Source organism: Monodelphis domestica, chromosome 3, assembly GCF_027887165.1.
Source record: "Monodelphis domestica isolate mMonDom1 chromosome 3, mMonDom1.pri, whole genome shotgun sequence".
In the NCBI taxonomy this organism is placed as follows: Eukaryota; Metazoa; Chordata; class Mammalia; order Didelphimorphia; family Didelphidae; genus Monodelphis; species Monodelphis domestica.
The window spans coordinates 71776032-71796129 of record NC_077229.1 but is presented as its reverse complement, the minus strand read 5'-3'; the positions used below and the strand labels follow the sequence as shown (position 1 = coordinate 71796129).

The 20098-nt window shown below is 39.4% G+C and overlaps 1 protein-coding gene across 1 annotated transcript in view; it reads right to left on the bottom strand.

Moving 5' to 3' along the window:
- GNA11 (G protein subunit alpha 11) overlaps positions 1-19515 on the bottom strand; it is an 82559-nt gene extending 63044 nt beyond the window's left edge. Inside the window, exon 1 of the mRNA XM_001362158.5 lies at positions 19069-19515. Coding sequence (XP_001362195.1) covers positions 19069-19204 — 136 coding nt within the window. The 5' untranslated portion in view covers positions 19205-19515. The remainder of the gene's footprint in view (positions 1-19068) is intronic.
- Between the last annotated feature and the right edge of the window lie 583 nt (positions 19516-20098).

The following is a 20098-nucleotide window of genomic DNA, read 5'->3' as shown; positions in this document are numbered from 1 at the left end:
GCAATGTATTTTTATATGTTATCTCAGCTGATCTTCTGTAAGGGTTAAACGGTAGGAGTTCAACAAAAGTGAGAAGAGGAGTTGAATAAAACACTTAGTTTAATTTGGAAAGAAGTACAGATAGAAAATAGAAAAGGAGGAAAGAGATTATTATTCAAATACCCTATGACTATACCTAAATTCCTAATACTATCTAAAATTTCTAAAACCCCACTTTTGTCTTCTGAGGACAGGTTCTTCTTGCCTGGCAAGACCAGGCCTACCTAACCTACACTACCTACACTATCTAAAACTGATTCACTAACTACCTCCCTAAATAATCTTCCTAAATAATCAGACATTCACAGCTCACAAACTCCTTCAATCAGTTTCTATACCCCAACTCTCAATAGTCAACTATTAGTAGCCCCTTGCCTCAGAGACAGACCTCCTGCTTTCTTGAGACCCAGAGGCAAAAGAGCCCCAACTGCCAGTATTCTTTCCTTATCTTCTCCCCTTGTCTCCCTGGTAATGGAATCTTCAACTCTGGCTCACAGACCCCTGTCAGTTCTGCTCTACCTAGAAATACTGCTCTCTTGCCTCTTAAGGAGACAGAGGGAAAGATTAAGAAAATTCCTTTAACACTTCACAACCACCCTGTGAGGTAGATGCTATTATCATCTCCATTTTGTAGATGAGGAAACTGAGGTGAAAGAGATTTAAGTGTCTACCCCAAGGTCATATGGCTAGTTAAGTATGTGGGGCAGAATCTTAACTTGTCTGCCTGATTCCAAGACCAATGCTCTAAAGTAAAGAGATTTGTCCATAGCCACACTGAAAGATTGCTGAAAATATAACTGGGGGCTTCTGCTTCTCAGTTCAGTACTCTGTTCATTTTCCATGATTGTCTTTAGTTTCCTAAATTCAAACACTTTATTGTTCAATTTTCGCTAGCACTCAGATTCCTAAAAGAAGGCCAAAAGGGGGAAAATAGCATTAGGCATGCCAACATCAAAGTTCTGGTAAAACAAAAATACAGCCTGAGCCCTTGGGCTTCTAAAGCTCAGAGCCATCAAACAATCAACAAACACTGAATAAATGCCCATCATGTGCCAGGGGATGTTACAAAAGGAGACAAAAACAAAGAATCTCTGTCCTCGAAGTACTTACAATCTGAGGGAGACAACAAGCAAATATATGCCATTGTTGTCGAGTACTTCAGTCCTGTCCAATTTGTGACCCCATTTGGGGTTTTCTTGGCAGAGACTAGTTTGCCATTTCCTTCTCTACCTCATTTTACAGATGGGGAAATTGAAGTAAAGAGGGTTAAGTGACTTGCCAAGCATCACCTAGCCAGGAAATGTCTGAGATTGGATTTGAATTCATGAAGTTGAGTCTTCCTGATTCCAAGCCCAGTGCATCATCCACTAAGCCACTTAGTTGCCCCAAATATATACACACAAGCTACCAAAAAAGATAAGTAGGAAATAATTAACACAGAGAAGGCACTAGAATTAAGAGGTGTTGAGGAAGGTTTCCAGTAAAGGACAGGATTTTAGTTGGGGAGTTAAAAAAAAAAGGAATTATTTATACCACCAGAGTACAGTCATAAACATCTGAATTGGAAGAAGCCCTTCAGATCATCACATGAAAACCATTAAGTTTTATTTAAAAATTACACGAATTTCATCAGTTTAATAAATTTTTGTTGCTACATTTGGCTAAGAGATTACAGTTCAAATCCTAAGTCACCACTAAGTCTAAGTCTATGCAGCAGTCATGTCAACCTAATTATGCCTAGGTTTATGCATCTGTATAATAGGGGGATACAAATCTGCCTTGGTACATCATAGGGATTTCAAGAAGATAAAAGTAAATAAGAATATTCTTGGAGCTCACCAGAAGAAAAGTTCAATTAAAATTTTAAAAAGTTATCATTGTAATTAAATATATTGATTAGTATAACCTAAAGAAAGAAAAATGGATACTTTTCAATAAGCTCACATTCCTGAGAATAAAAGGAGACTCAGTAGAGTTATATGGCCATCTCAGTTCTGTTACATACTAGTTAAGGGACCTTAAGGCAAGTCACTGCCTTAAGGGCTTCAACTTCCTTTTCCATAAAATGCCACCAGCCCAAATAGCAATGAACTTGATTAAGATTTCTTTCATTAATCAATTTGGAATTATTTGTAGAAGGAGAATAAAATGTTCATACCATGTGACCAGGGTATAAAGAAGAGAAACAAAGCATTTATTAATCACCTATTTTGCTGCAGGCAGTATGCCAAGCATTTTACAAATATTATCTCATTTGATCTTCACAACAATCCTTGGACATATGTGCTATCAGCCCCATTTAACAGTTGAGGAATCTCAGGCAAGTATCAATTCAGTGATTTACCCAGAGTCACAACTAGTAAGAGTTTAAGTTTCCATTAAGTGAATTCAACCAAACATTTGGAGATCGACTAAATCCAATATTAAATAAATTATTTGAAATGATAAGTAAAGGAGTTTTATCAAATTACTTTTACAAAACAACTATGGTGCTGATATCTAAATTAGGAAGAGCAAAATCAGAGAAATGACAAGTGTAGGCCAATTTCACTAATGAATAAAGGGCGCACAAATCCTAAATAAAATACTAGCTAGGAAACTACAACAATACATCTCAAAGATTATACATTTTGATCAAACAGGATTTATATCAAGAAGGTAGGGTTGTTTTAATATAAGGAAAATTATCAATATAATTGATCATACTAATAGCAAAAGTAATTTTTAAAAATCATATGATTTTATCAACAGAGGCAGAGAAAAAGCCTTTGACAAAATACAATACATTACACTGTAAAGTATATGTATAAATGGAGTTTTTCTTAAAATGACATGAAGCATCTATCTAAAACCATGAGCAGGTATTAATTTATACTAGAATAAGCTAGAAGCCTTCCCAATAAAAATCAGGAGTAAAACAAAGAAACCCATTATCACCAATATTATTTAACATAGTACGAGAAATACTAGCAATAAGAAAAAGAAATTGAAGGAATGAGAATGGGCAAAGAGGTCATAAAACTATTTCTTTTTGTAGAAGATATAATGGTATCTGTGGAAAATCCTAGAGATTCAACTAAAAAGTTAGTTGAAACTATCAATAATTTTAAGTAAAGTAGCAAGACATAAAATAAACCCACATAAATCATCAGCATTTTCATGTGCTACTAACGAAGCCCTACAAGAAGAGCTAGAGAGAGATATTCCATTTAAAATAGCCATAGACAGAATAAAATATCTGGGAGTATAACTGCAAAAACAAACCCGGGAACTATATGAACATAATTATAAAACACAAATAAAGTCAGATTTAAACAACTGGAGAAATATTAATTGTTCACAGATAGGCAGAGCCAATATAATTTAAATGGCAATTCTACCTAATCTATTTATTCCATGCCGTCCCAATCAAACTACCAAAAAAAATTTATTTTATTGAGCTAGAAAAAATAATAAAATTCATTTGGAAGAACAAAAGATCAAGAATAGTCAAAAGAATTAATTTTAAAAATAGCAGTACCAGATTTTAAACTGTATTAGTTAGCAGTAATTATCAAAACTATCCAGTACTGGCTAAGAAATAGAAAGGTAGATCAGTAGAACAAAACAGACATACAACAAAAAGCATCAAAAAATTAGAGTAATCTTGTATTTGACAAAAATATAGATTCAGACTATAAGAAATCACTATTTGGTAAAAAATTGTCAGGACAACTGGAAAGCAGTCTGGCAGAAACTAAGTATAGACCAGCATCTAATATCATTTACTGAGGGGTAAGATCAAAATGGATGTGATCTAAACATAAAAGGAGCTATCAGAACAACAGGGAAAATATTACCTATCAGATTTATGGAATGGAGAGGAATTTATAAGTAAACAAGAGATAGAGAGCACTGTGATAAGTAAAATGATAATTTGAGGACATTAAATATAAGCTGTTGTCCAAATAAAACAAATGTCAAGATTTAGAAGGAAAGCAGAAAATTGGGGGAAAATTGTCATGTCTCAAATAGAAGTCTCATTGAAAATATATAGAGAATTGTCAAATTTATGGAAAGAACTATCCCCCGATTGATAAATGGGCAAAAGATAAGGCAGATATTGGATGAATAAATCAAAGCCAAATATAGACATTAAAAAATGCTCTAAATCACTACTGATTGAGGAAATGCAAACCCAAACAATTCTGAAGTATCATCTCATATTCATCAGATTGGCTAAAATGGCAAAAAAGGCAAAATGACAAATGTTAGAGGGGATATAGAAAAGAAGGGACACTAATACACTATTGGTGGAACTGTGAACCAATCCAACCATTTTAGAGAGCAAACTTTGAATTATGCCCAGAGAGCTAAAAAAGCTGTATATATCCTTAGACCCATTGCTGGATCTATTTCTGGAGGAGATCACAGAAAAAAGAAAAGAAGCTAGATTGTTCCAAAATATTTATAACAGTTCTATTTGTGATGGCAAAGAATTGAAAATCAAGAGGATGGTCATCAATCAGAGAATGGGTAAACAAATTGTATATGATTATGATAGAATACTACTGCATTGTAAGAAATGAGTGGATTTTTTTTTAAAACTTGGAAAGAATTACATGAGATAATGAAAAGTGAAACAAGTAGTACCAAGAGAACATTATATGCAACTACAGATTTAATATTTGAAGAATAACTTGTGAAAGTTCACCTCCAGAGAATGAACTGAGAAATGGAAACATGAAAGGCATAATCTATATATTTTGTTGGATGTTGCCTTCTAGAGGGGCCAGGAGAAAAGGGTTGAATAAAAAAAACTAATTGAAAAAAAGGTGAATCTGAACTTGGGTCCTGACTCCAGGTCCATCTACTGTACCATCCAGCTGCTGCTACAAGGAAGTCATCAACAACAACTAAACAAAAGCCTCACAAACACCAAAACATTAAGAGCAGCACTTTTCACAGTAGCAAAGAACCAGAAACAACATAGATGTCTATCTATAGGAGAATGGCTAAATAAATTGTGGTACACATAATGGAACATTACTACTCTGTAAAAAAGCAATATGATGACTATAGAGAAGGATGGAAAGATACATATGAAATGATGCAAAGTAAAGTAAGTAGAAACAGGAAAACAATATAATCTATGACTATCACAATATAAAAAGAAACACCAACAAAACAATCAAGGCCAAATGTTGAAAAATTTAGAATGAAGGAATAAGTTGGCCCTAAAAAGGAGATAAGAAAAAATACCGCCTATGTTTCTTTAAAGAAATCAAGGACAGTGAGTATGGAATATTGCATACAATGTCAGATTTTCTGATATGTTTATAAATTTTTTTAAACTATCTTCTGTCTTTCTCTTTCAAAAAATCCTTTATTATAAGAAATGGCTTTCTGGGAAGGGCTGGGAAGAAGTTCACTGTAGTGAGAAATAAAAGTGATATAAAAACAAAAAATATCAATAAAAATTTATTTTTAAAATAGAGACCTTCCATTCACCTTGAGATATCTATAATCAATGATCTTGAGGTTACTTCATCCACATCCTCCTGCCCTCAGGGAAAAGAATACACCTCACCCAAGATGGAGGATTTCTAAAAATCAAATACTTTTCTCCATGAAAGAAACTCAAAAAAGGATCATAGATTTAAAGTTGGAAGAAGCACATGAAGTTGTCTGTCTAGTACAACTCTATCATTTTGGCAGCTAAGAGAACTGAAACCCAGAAAAAGGAAGTGACTTGACAGAGATTACACAGGTAGAAATGGCCAAGCTGAAATTTGACCCTGGAGTTCTCCAACTTCGGATGTACATTGCTTTTCTCCACTGAACCTCATCTAGTTCCACTCCTCTCATTTTACAACAGAAAACCCAAGGCTCCAAATTTAGGCCTGTTGTTCCAAGGATAATATGGCAGACCCCTGCAATGTGAGCTTAGGCCTTCTGACCTTTCTCTTCTTCACTCCAAGAGCTAAACTTCTATTGGTCGCTGGGACCCTCAGGGAGTTTTATAGGTGCTGTGTCATCTGACTGTAACAAACAATGCCTTAAGTTCATGTATATGTACCAACAAAATGGGCAGTTATTTAGGCTAGAGGAACACTTTGTTGGGATTCTTCTAACCTTCAAAACCTATTCACATGGAAAGTTCCCAAGTGAATGAATGCTAAAACAAATCCCAGTCATTCTTCTTCCCGTCTAAGAGTGTAATTTCCCTTAAATTCCTATTCTCCAGGAAATTTTTCCTTTTTACAGAATCTAGTTCAAACCAAACCTAATATAAACAACCTCTAAGATCATTTCTGACCAAAGATCCTCTATCCTGCAGAGACCAAGAACTTGCTCCCTCCCATGAAAATCATTTCTTTGGTGGCTCTAAATATTAGAAAATGTGTTCTAATGTCACCTGATATGTCTCTCAGCAGCTTATACATATATAGGTCCTTCTTCTGCCCTCTGGGACCAAGTAGAAAAACATAATCCTTCTCTCACATGTGAGCCCTTCAAACATTTGAAAATTATAATCATATTCCTCCAAATTCTCTTTTCTCCTGGATATTCTCCTGTTTGTTCAGTCTTCACATGATATGGTTTAGAGTTCACTTACAGATGCATCTACCCCTCACTTCATTATACAGAAGAAGCTGAAATTCTATAGGGCTTGTACTATTTAATCTAGTTTCTCTTTTTGCAATGAATAACATATCTTTATATGGTACTTTATATTTACAGAGAACTTTTACATTATCTCATTTGATGTGAGGCAATCTAATGTAATGGGAAGAAAACTGGATTGCAAATTAAGACATTTGTCCTTTAGTGCTAGCTGAACCACTGACTTGACTGCAAAGCTGGTGTAAATCATTTCTTTAAAAATGAGTAAACCAACTGTGAATTGGTCTAACTAATATAGAAAGCAATTTGGAATGAAGATAAAATGACCCTACCCTTTGAAGCAGAGCCCTAGAGGTCATCAATGGCAAAAAGAAAGGCTCTATGTATCCCCCCAAATAGCCAATACAGCACTTTTTTGTGGTAGCAAAGAATGGGAAACAAAGCCATTTGGGGAATGGTCAAACAAACTGTGGTACACACTGCACTGTAACAAAGAGTGAATATAAAGAATTCAGAGAAGCTTTGGAAGATTTATATGAAGTGATGCAAATGAAATAATCAAACCAGGAAAACAATATTATACAACTACAATATAAACAAAAGCAACAATAATAAAACTTTGAAACTAAATGCTATGTAATGACAGTAACCAAGGTCAGGACCAAAAAGAGTTGATAAAATAGATGATCTTTGCAAAGGTGGTGGCCTATGGTGTAGAATACTGCATATAATGTCAGACTCAGGTGGTTGCTTTCACTGAACTCTTCCATCTCTCCAAATCTGTTTTAAGGATAGTTCAGTTCACTGGGTAGGAGAGGGAGGAGATATATATTCTGAAGTGAAGAAAACAAAAAACAATTATTTGTAATCGGTTGTTGTTGAGTTGAAATGGATGGTCTCTAAGTCCTCGTTAAGCATGACACTAAAAAGATCTAATACTCAATTTCTAAATATTCTCATTCAAAAATTATCCTCACAATAACCCTGTTTTACAGGTAGTACAATTATCATTATCCCCATTTCACAGAATTCAAAGAAGGCAAAAATCATTTGTCCAAGGCTACACATCTATTAGCCAAGTACGGTCTTCACCCATGAGTATAAAACATGGTTCTTCACTACAACAAACTACTTCCATTAGTCTACTGCCCCTCCTTAGAAGATTAGCTGCATGATAGCTGGGATTACAGCTCACCTGAACCAGCTAATATAAATGCTCAGTACAGTGTCATATATTCTCTGTGCATAATGTTTAAGGAAGAGGAGAAAACTATACTTCTATACCTGGGACAGGCAATATTCTTCCTCTTAAAAGTTAATTTCTATTCATGAAAACACATAATTTCTTAAGTGAGAAATTTTCAGAATCTACCACTGAATCAAAATCTATGAGATTTAACAGAGAGGAATTAAGTCAAAGACTGGAGCTAAAAACACCTTCCTAGCCTATTATAAGAGAAAATGGGAGAAGCAGGAAGGGTGGAGGCAGAAGAAAGCCTAAAGGACACTAAATTGTACAATGTGTTTTACTAGCCTAGTACAGCTCCACAGAACAGGGTCATTCACTTCTGTGTCCCTTACTGAGACTAGCAGTGGGTCAGGCACATAGTGAACAACAAACAACTGAATTAAATTAAAAGTAATTACTATGTTTTATGATTCACGTTTGTTACATATTCCCCTTCCCACAACACCATTCACAGGATTGGTATACTGTTCTAGTCCTTAAGAAATAAGATAAACAATCTCAAAATTGGAAGGATCTTCAAAGGTCATATGGTCTCATTCTAACCTGAAGCAGGAATCCCTTCTTTCAAAGCCCCAAAAACCTCCCTATTTGAACTTCTCCAGTGATAGGGAGTTCACTACTATACAATGTGATTCAGTTCCAACTGTTTGGAAGTTCTTTCTTGTAACTCTACATCCCCCAAAATGGAAACCTACTAAATTGCATGTAGAAGGACAACCAAAGGCAAAGGTGAAATTATGGAATTTGCATAAAGGAGGCAGCTATAGATAAGCTCTTGGGCTGAAACTGAATATGAGAAGAAGTCACAGAAGATAAGACTTGGAAAAAAGGCTGAAACCAGAGTGGAAGACCTTGAGCAATAGTTGAAGAGTTTGGACTTTCTCCAATAGGCAATAGGAAGTCCTCCAAAGATGGCTAAGTAAGGAAGGATCTAATGAAGTCTAAGCTTTAGCATAACAATTCTGGCCAGAATATGGATTAGTCTAGTAGGCTGAATTTTTTCAAAGATTATCAGCCCTTACAAGCAAAGCCCAGAAGTCTAACACTTCTAACAAATGGGATGCTTCAACACAATTAGCCATCAAGAAAGAGTAAAAAAAATTGGGCCTGCTTTCCACACTAACAGAACACAGAATACTCAGATGTCACATACATGCTCCTCTACAATGCTGTTGCCTTTTGGGCACCTTCTGCATATTATTATTTGGGACATCTCTCCTTAACATTCCCAAGAAAACAAAAAACTTCTATAAGTAATCTGCCAATCACCAAGCAATATCCAGCTACTCTCCAAGCAGATTCAGGAGAGATAAATCAAGTCCAGCAAGAGTCTTAGTGATAAAACTGATAAGTTATAAGAAAAAAACTAGTTAGAAACTCCCTGCCCTACAGATAAAGTGAAAGTCAAAGGTAAAGGACCAGTGATAAGGAATGTACCTCTGAACTCTATAAATCCTATTGTCTAAAGTAGTATCAAAGTCTGCCAAGGCAGTTTCAGGTCTCTCCTCCCTATATTCATTTTCTTTTTAGACTATTTCTAATCAGTTCAAAAGCTTGGTCATTTCTGTTCCGCCCTACAGATTCCTTTTCAACATATGTTAACAGTTTCCACTATGATCTCAAAATCACATTCTTGGGTTCTGTGGTAGTATGACAATCTTAAAGAGTCCATGATAGTTTCTTGTTGTTCAGTCTTATCTGAGTCTTTGTGCTCCTATCTGGGGTTTTCTTGGCAAAGATACTAAAGTGGTCTGCCATTTCTTTCTCCAGCTCCCTTTACAGATAAAGAAACTAAGGCCAGCAGAGTTAACTGACTTGCCCAGAGTCACACAGCTATTAAACATCTGAGGCCAGAATTAAACTCACGTCTTCCTGGCCTGAGAATCAGGCCCCATTTCTGAAAAGGGATTTCTGAGAATCAGATCCCATTTCAAGAGAAGGAGGCCAAACACTTTAAACAAGTCAATCAAGGTACCATAATGCATTCTACTTGGCAGTGAAGGTACAGCAGAATATCCCATGGCTTGAGTATCAAGAAATCTGGGTTCCAATTCTGCCTTTGATGCTACTGTGTTACTCTTTCAACTGGTCTTCCTGCCTCCCATCTCTGTCCTTTTGAATCCCCATACCACCTGGTTGCCAAACAAATCTTAAAACAGAGAAATGACTATAGAAGGTATTCTATATGCAGTAGAAAGTGCACCCATACTGAAATGAAATCATACCTGACATTTACTACCTTTTATGACCTTGATCAAATTACTTGATCTCAGAACACCCCCCCTCCAGATTGAGGTTTGAATTAGATGACATATAAGGTCCCTTTAGGCATTAGTTCTATGAGTCTGATTCTTTATCACTCATACTCCAAAATCTTCCCTGGTTACTTACTGTTTCTGTGATAAAATACATCCCTAAGGTAGACATTTAAAAGTTCTCCAAAGTCTAGCTCTAATCTACCTGAAAAAAAAAATGTAGTGATGCCTATGTTTCAAAATACTCTTTTTTAAAAGACTTATATATGGCTAATACTCCATGTCCAGTGCCCAATGAGCCATCTCTTATTATAACAAAGATTTTTTTAAATTTTATCTCTATTTTATTCCAATAACAAATTTACACATACGTTTTCCAAAGTTACATGATTTGTGTTGTCTCCCTCCCCCCCCAGAGATGACAAATAATTCCACTACGTTATACATTTATTATCACTCAAAACATATTTCCATATTATTCATTTTTGTAAAAGAATAATCTTATAAAACCAAACCCCCAAATCCTATACCCAATAATAAACAAGTGATAAATCGTATGTTTAATTTGCCTTTCTCTAGAGATGGATAGCATTCTTTTTCATAAGTCTGTCAGAATTGTCCTTGATCATCGTATTGCTGTATAACAAAGATTTTTAAAAAGACAAAAAGCAAGATCTACAAAACCAACTAGCAGACTGATATCCTACCCACACTCATAATCCCCAACCTCTGCAATGAGGAGATACATTTTCACAACTCTTCTGTGGGGCCAAATACAATAATTACACGAGCTTTCAGTTTTGCCTCACTGTTTTTCCATTTGCATTGTAGCCATGGTGAATATTGTTTTCTTGGTTTTAAATACTTCACCTAGTTCATATAAGTCTTCCTATGCTTTTCTGAATTCTCCACATTCATAATTTCTTATAATATACAATCTTACATTCCTATATCTACACTTCTAGGTGGATACAATGCTATGAGTCAGGAAGACCAGAGATCAAATCCAACTTCAGATAGTATTAGCTATGTGACCCTAGGCAGATCACTTAAACCCCGATTGCCTCTGTTTCCTCATGTGTATAATGGGGATCATAATAGTATCTACCTCCCAGGATTATGATGAGCATCACCTGAGATATTTGTAGAGCAACTTCATATTCTGCCTGGCACACCCAGAGGCACTTATATATTACTATTTTTCACATTTATACTCCAGGGAAACTCTGGCCCACCAGCCATTCTCCAAACTTAGCTCCTTATCTCCCTGCCTTCCTAATTAGCTCGGTCAGCTTGCTCTCTCAACTCATCCCTTAAGATCTTTAGCTTTCTTCAACATTCAGTTTGGGTGACACCTCCCACACTAAGCCACTCCTGATACTCCTAGTTTATATGCCCTCTTCCTCAAACTATTTTGTATTTATCTGTATCTATTTTTTTTAACTCCTTAACACACACACACACACACACACACACCACCCTTTCTCTCCTCTAATATTGCCATCACCTTTATATAGGCCCTCATCACCTCAAACCTCAACTATTTCAATAGGTGACAGGTTGTTATCCCTGACATAATTCTCTTGCCAGTACTATCTATCCTCCATGCAGAGGCAGCTTTGACATGGTTCATGGAGTGTTGGACTTGGAGTATTCAAGATTTGAATGGAATTCTGACTCGGACACTAATCAACTATTAGTTGGCAATCTGAGCAAGTTACTTAACCTTAGGTTCAGGTTCCCCAACTCTAAAATGGGAATAATAATAGCATCTATCTCCCAGGATTGTTCTGAGGCTCAAATGAGAAAATATTTGTAAAAAGTTTCTTATTAGCACCTAGTAGAAACTTAACAAAAACTTGTTCCCTTTCCCCTCCTTCCTACTCTGATGCCAAAGTGATCTTTATAAAGCTGAAGAAGTCACCCTCCCTAGTTAAAAAACTGAGATTCCAGGAGCCCTCATATATGGAATACCTTTCTCTGTCATCTCCACCTACCAGCTTCTCTGGTTTCCTTCAAATCCCAACTAAAATCTCAACTTCTACAGAAAATCCTTCCCAAACCTCCTTTAATTCTAATGCCTTTCCTCTGTTGATTACTTCCAACTTATTCTGAATATAATTTGAATGTGTATTCTTGTTTGCATGTGGCCTCTCTCCCATTAGCCTGTGAGCTCCTGTCTTTCACCTTTCTTTGTATCTTAGCACACCACACTTAGCATACTGCCTGGCATGTAGTAGGTGTTTCATAAATGCTTACTGATTCTATATACCTATGTACCTTAATTATTTTTGTCAACTTTGTCAATTATCACCAATAAAGTAAGGGAGTTAATTTAACTTTGAAGATTTCTTCTAACCCTGACAGTAAATTCGATGTTCTCAGGTCTCTCTGTGCTCGAACAGTCTGATTCTGTTAAAAGAACTGTAAACAGTTATCCATACTATTATAATGAACAATCACTATGCTGGCACATAGTATGAGAATTGGCAAATGGGGAACATCTTAATCTATTGTATGCATTGTTTTGGGCAATAATAACTATATTATTTATTTAAAATATTTCATATAGAATATCTCATTTAATAATCACACTTGTGGGCAAGGATTATGATCCCCATTTTACAGGTCTGGAAACTAAGGTTCAAAGAGATTAGGTGATTCACCTAAGGACAAGTGGCTCATAAACAGCCAAGAAAGGATAAGAGCCTCAAGTTTTCTTTCTCTCCAGTAATTACTGTTCCAATGATCTTCCTGAAGAACAAGCCTGATGAAATCATCCCCTACTCAGACTCCAGTGATTTCTATTATCTCCAGAATGAAACATAAAACCCTCTGTTCAGCCTTTATAGCCCTTTCATAACCTGCCCCCTCCCAACTTTCCAGGCTTCTTATAACTTACCCTTCTTAATGTCATATGATCCAGGGATTCCGGCCTCCTAGCTATTCCTCACAGACTCTCCATATCTTCAGACTCCAGTCATTTTCCCTGACTGTTCAATACATCTGAAATGCTCTCTCCTCCTCGTCTCTGATCCTTGACTTCTTGGGCTGCTTGCGAATCTCAGTGGAAATTCCATCTTATGCAAGAAGTCTTTTCCACTAACTCCTTAATACCAGTATCTTATCTCTAAAATTACCTCATCTTGTATAAATGTTTGTAAATAGTTGTTTGCATGTTAAATTGTGAGCTCTTTGAGGGCAGGAATTGTTCTTGCCTTTCTTGGTATACCCTGAAATTAGCAGAGTATCTGGTATATACTTGATGACTTGTCTAGAACTCAGGTCTCAACTTTTTTTTTAATGGTCTCAACTCTTAAAGCAAACCACTTTCCAGTACAACAAATATGCTCCATAAATGTTTGGTAATTAATGAAACTTAGTTGGGGTTCGAATTCAACAAAAACTTAGGATCTGTGAACTTGGAGAAATGATATCCAAATATGTGAAAGTAAGCTCAAGCCTTTGCTATGGAGGTTAATCATTATGGATGGTTTAAGAGAACAATTTTTTTTTAACCCTTACCTTCCATCTTAGAATCAATACTGTATATTGGTTCCATCGAAGAAGAGTGCTAAGAGCTAGGCAATGAGCATTAAGTGACTTGACCAGGGTCACACAGCTAGGAAGTGTCTAAGGCCAGATATGAACCTAGGACCATCCATCTCTAGGCCTGGCTCTCAATCCACTGAGCTATCCAACTGTCCCCTAAAAGAACAATTACTAAAGAAATCATTCTGTCCGGAGATAATTCAAAGAGAAGGAAAAAGACCCCGAAAAGGAATGCTTATAAACAAAACATGAAAGTTTAAAAACATATTTTAAAAAGGTACTAATATTAAAGCAAACAGTTCAGAATTTCTGTTGAAGGTACTACATCATTCAAACAACCCATGTTTCAAAACTCAAGTCATCTGGATTCTGACCTCCCCAGAAGCCCTTAGAGCATGTCAATTCTACCTTCATAATACATTTAACATATAACTTCATTTATCTATGTCTCTCTTTCTATTCACATCGCTACTAATCTAGTTCAGACCCTCATCATTTCCCACTGAGTATTATAACAGCCTTCCCACTGATATCCCTGACTCAAATAATTCCCCTCTCCAATCCATTCTCAATGATATTCCTAAAGCATGGAATCACAGAATTTAAGAGCTGCAAAGGAATCTCAGTGGCCATGTTAGTTCTGCTCATACACATGAGTAGGACTAGATGAAGAGGATACACAAAACAGTTCTTACTATAACATCACACACACATGGTCATTCAGCGTCTGCTCAGGAAACTCCCTTTTGCCTCCAAGATCAAATTCAAATTTTTCTATTTGGCCTTTTTAAGGACTTTCACCACCTGTTTCCACTTTAGTTTTCTAGGTTTAATATATATTGCCATACTTCACACACTCTATATTCCAGTTGAATTGGCTTCCCCATATTCCCAGCTATGTATCTTTGCATGTACTGACCTCCCATCTCTGAAATTTATTCCTTATTCATCACCATCTCTTAGAACCCCCAGCTTCCTTCACAGTTCAAATTGGGTACCACCTTGCACAGAAAGTCTATCTTAATTCAAACCAGCTGCTAGTGCCCCCTTCCAAAAAAATTACTTTGCATATATTTTATATTTAATTTTTTGTCTAAGTGTTGTTTTCTGGCCCCCAACAGAATGTAAGCTGCTTAAGAATAGAAAGTTTCCTCCCCACTCCTCCATCTTTGTATCCTCAGCACAGTGCCTAGAATAGAGTAAGGGTTTAATTTTGTGGAACCTAACTTGTAGAATTGAACTGAATTTCTGTCACCCCAACAGAGCCATTTCCCCCTAATTTTTATGTACATATAATTGCATTTGAAATTCAATTCAGCACAAATTTTTTCCGTATAGGAGGATGACAAAAGAGCACTAGGAAGGCCCCACCATCAAAAGAGCTTATTTATTCCACTGTGCACTGCTCCAAATTTCCAGCACTGGAAGCAATGATTAAAAGTAATTAAAAGTCTAAGTGCTACTGCTGAAACTGGTCTCTTACAGGGAACAGCTACACCACAAAAATCAGAAAATGAAACCTTCTGTGGTTAAATATCTAGTAGCACACACTTCCTCACGTGCTTACCACAAAAACCACCTCAAGAGCAAGAAAAGCAAACGCAAAAAAACAGGCCCAGAGCTCCAAAGTGCTTGAATAATTCACAGAAAATTCAGGGGCTGGGTCACTGGACTCTGAGTTTTGACTATGAACCCAAAGCAACATGCCCTGCTATGATATACCCATTAATACCGGTAAAGAATATTGATTGCTCTGGTCAGGAGTTTCAAAATCTGAGGGTCAGAACTATATTTTCACATAACAACGGAGATATGAGGAAGTCATTTCAGCTAACTGGCCTACAAGCCCTAGAATGGATTCAAGAAAAAATAGTATTTTCAGAGTGTTTTGCTAATAAGAGTCTAAGTTTCCTGAAAGTAGCTTACACATAGTTTTTATTTTTTTTTAAACCTTTATTTTCTGTCATAGTAACAATTATAAGACAGAAGGTGCAAGGGCTAGGCAAATGAGCTTGTGACCTGTCCAGAGTCACAAAGCTAGAAAGTCTTTGAGGTCAAATTTGAACCCAGGTCCTCCCAACTCCACGCCTGGCAATCTATCCAAGGTACCACCTAATTGCCCCTTACAAATACTTCTGTAACACTTATTGTGACCACACTGATAGAAGTGATTAGTAAAACATCTGAGAGGAGTTGGAAAAAGAAGAATACGGCTGTACGTAATTCTACTTTGTTTAAAAAAAATCACTAGGATACAAACCCTTCCTATTAAGACAACCACACTGCAAGCCTAATTTTATGCTTTTTAGTATTCAAGAGGAAACAGGGGAGGTTGTGCAGGAAACCTAGAAGACAACTAACTAATATTCCATTTAATGATCAAAGAGTTACTTGAACTCAGCATTTCTTGACACTAATAGAAACCTGGAAATAGTATTCCTTACCTATTGAATATCAATGGTAAGTTCATAATGATCAGTTACATGAAAATATAATCAAGTTGTAAAATAGTGACTCAGGAAGGATAACAATGAGAGGTTTTAATCTTTTGTCAACCATTTTAGGTAACGCAGTACAGAGGTATGGTAATAGTACTGGACAGACACTCAGAACAACTGTATTCAAGTCCAAGTTCTGATAGTGACCTTGAACAAGACCCTAAGAGATTCAGATTTCTCATTTAAAAGCAAGTTACAGTATATACATGGACCCTCAAACCACAAACAACTTTACAGGAAAAAAGCAAAGCTCATTTATATACAAGGATCATGGTGGCATGGTGGAAACTGGCAGCCTTAAATCCAGAAAGAGTTGGATTCAAGGGCTATTTCTGACCCAGACAGGTGATATGACTGCAACTCTTTAAGTTCCAGGGAAGGGCTCAATCAACACAAATAGAGGGAGTTTCCTCAACTAGTCATTCCCTATACCAATAAAATCAAGGCCCAGGTTTAATCCTTTATATGGCACTTTGCATATATTACTCCATTTGATAATCAAGACCACAGGGAGGTAGAGAGGTGTTTGCTGAGTAGATAAAAGTGCTGGGCCTGGAATCAGGAATTCAAATCTAGCCTCAAACACTTACCACTTGTGACCCAAGTTAGTCATTTCACCTCTGACTGCCTCAGTTTCCTCATCTATAAAATGGGGGTGATAATAGCACCTACCTCCCAGGTTGTTGTGAAGCTCAAATAAGATAATATTTGCAAAGTGCTTGGGATAGTAAGCACTTAGGATAGTAAGGCACATAGTGAACACTACAAAAATGTTAGGTACTCCATTCCATACTTACAAGTACTCCATTCCACAGAAGAGGAAAGTGAGGCCCAAAGAAGCTAAGCAATCTACCTATAGTCACATAATTAATGATGGCTTTGAGGATCTTCCATTCTGTTATTCATTCCCTTTTCCGGACTTTGCCCCAACGGGAAGAAAAAGTGTGAGGCTTTAAATTGAATTTATCTATTCCACTTTGCTCTCAAAACAGGTTACCATAAATTCTTCTAGTAATATAATGCATTTCCATAATCCTTTTCTTTTCAAGCACAGCTAAAAAAAAAAACAACTTCCATCAACCACTAATGTAACCACCTGGAGGGCAAAAAATTAGCAGCTCTGCTGGCCATCCTGATCCACCACTCAGCTCTGGAGTGAAGCTCAGGAAATGGAGGACCCATACTACTGGAAATGAGGGAGCGATTAAGATAACAATAATATTAAGACATTAGGATTGAAACCTCTATTTCTAAAATTTCACCATTAATTTTTTTAATGGGTCTTGAATGTCTCACTGTTTTCCTGGGAGGAGGTAAAAATCCCAAGAAAATTGAAACCCCTCCCCCATCCCTTGAAGTGGCCCTATTGACTATATTCAACTCCAAAGAATCTCTCAAGATGCTACAGTCATCTCTACTTTACAGAAACCATCGAGTTTTTCTTTAAGAATGTAGACCAATCATCAGTCACCCACCAAGGCTGCAGAAGAGTGGCTGACCCGCATCCTTGAACCTGACTTCCATTTTAAGCCAAAAACACATGCAAGAGATACCAATAAATTCACACAAAACCACACATTCCACACTTCTCACAGGAACATTACTTTGGTGCTGACTGCCAGCATTATTCTGATAGCAGCAATTCAAAGCAACTCACTTTCCCAAGCCTCAGAAACTGCCACCTCTCAGTGACAAACAACTAACCAAACCTCGGTCAGCCCCAGCAAACACTAAAGACTATCATGAGTTTCCTTCCAGGTCAGATGCCCCAAGGAAATATGTACATCTCAGGAGTTCCCCCAAACACCCAAGTTTGCTCCTCTCCCCGGCAAACGAAAACGTAGCCAGTTCCCTAGAACATGTGAAAACAAGGATTTCTCAAGTCCATAGAGGAAGGGGAGGGAGAAGGGAAGGGAAGAGAAGGGGAGGTCTGTAAACCTAAGAAAGGTATTACGCCCAAGGCTCTCATCTAGCACCAGGGACAGGGGAGGCATTCATTTTCCTCCTGGCAAAAAGAGGGGGTTGGATCGGACGACTTCTAAAGTCCCTTCCAGCTCCGACTTTCCTTGCTCAGCTCTCTCAGCACTGGCATTCTCTTATTTCAAGGCCTACAGCTAGGGTTGAAGTGTCCATGTCTCTACCAACCAGAGAGGCAAAATCTGACCCTGCTAACCTCTTGAAATTATCACTCGTGCTCAGCTCATGAAATCAAAGTCAATCTAGCCTAGATACATTAAACTCGAAATCTCTATCCACATTCCGTTGACGGGGTACCTCCCCTTAGCCACAGGGATCAGATTTTTTGGAGGGGTAAGAATCTGCCTTCAAAGATGGAATCTCCAGATTCGGTCCCTGCCAGCCCAAAGGCCTAGACGCAAAATATTCTGAGAATAGGGGGAAGGGAGGGGGGGGCGCTGCTTTCCAAATGACCTCCAGGTATCTCGGGGAAGGGGGTTAATTCCTTCAACTGGCCCTTATTTTCACTGACAACAAGTTATTGGCAGGTGGCAAAACCTAGGTACCTGCAACAGGTGTGCCCCAGGAGGGTGAGAGGCCCGAGTCGGGCTCCTTCTCGAGGGCCCAGGATGATATGGGGGACTCGGAGCCGAAGGGCCCCCACTGAAGCCGCTCCGGCCCCGGGGCTCCAATTAGAATTCTTGGGACATTAGCCGAGAATCGGAGGATGAAGGAGTTGGGGAGCCCCGAAGCAATCGGACTAGATCCCCAGGGCCAGGAATGAGCCAAGGCCCCTACCCGGCTAAGGCGCAGGGTTCCTTCTCCCAATAGTGGGCGAGCTGATCGATGGCAGGAAGCAAAAGATCCCACGGGAAGGGAAACTGAGGCAGGGAGAGGCCCGGGCGGGGCTTACCGAGGAGGAGTAACTTGAGCTCCCGCCTGGCGTCCCGCTTGTCCCGCCGCAGCTGCTTCTCTATCTCAGCATTGATCCGTTTAGATTCCTTCACCTCGTCGCTGAGGCAACACGCCATCATGGACTCCAGAGTCATCGTCCCCGAGGCCCGCGGGGCCGCCCCCGCCGCCGGCGGCGCCCCCCAACCCACCCCCCCCCGCCGCCTCACCGAGCCCGAGCCCGGGGCCTGGGCCTGAGCCGGGGCCTGGCCTGGCCGGGCCCCTCCGCCGCCGCCGCTGAGTCTGCCTCAGCCCAAGCTCGGGAGGGAGGACCCTGCGGCCGCCTCAGCCGGGAGCCCAACGGCCTCCGCCGCCGCCTCAGGCCGAGTGCTGCCGCTGCCGCCGCCGCCGCCGCTGCCGCCGCCGCCGCCGGCGCCTCAGGCCAGCCGAAGCCCCCTCCCTCCCCCCCACCCCGGACGCCGTCCCCTCAGCGGCCACCGTCCTCCTCCCCCCGCTCCCTCAAGCCAACCGCTGCCGCCGCCGAGACCGAACGAGCAGGGCCGGACAACCTAACCCCGCGGCGCTGAAAACAACCTCGCAGTGAACGGACAGGCGCCGCGGCCAATGAGAAGCTGGCAGCGCCCCCCAGCAGCTGGGTGGGGGGGAGGCGGGACTTGAGCGGAAGGCGACCACTGGGGCGGGGCGCCGACGGCCGAGGCGACGATGGCGGCTGCGGTAGCGGCAGCGGGAGTTGCGCGCGGGATGGGCAGGGAGGTGATGGGGAGAGGAGGGGAGGGAACGAAAGGAGAGGCAGGCGGGCAGGCCAGCAGGCGCGTTTGGTTGCGCCTCAACGAGGAGGGGAAGGGACCATGCGCAGGCCAGAGCTCCCGGGGCGTGGCCGCTCGGGATTGTGGGAATGTGGAGGACTTACCAACCGGGGGGGGGGGGGGGGGGGGCGGTGTTGGGGGGGAAGCACTTACGGGGAGGGCTCCGGGAAGTGCGTGCAGACCCGCGCCCCGCGACGAGGAACGTGCTCCACTGACTTCCGCTTG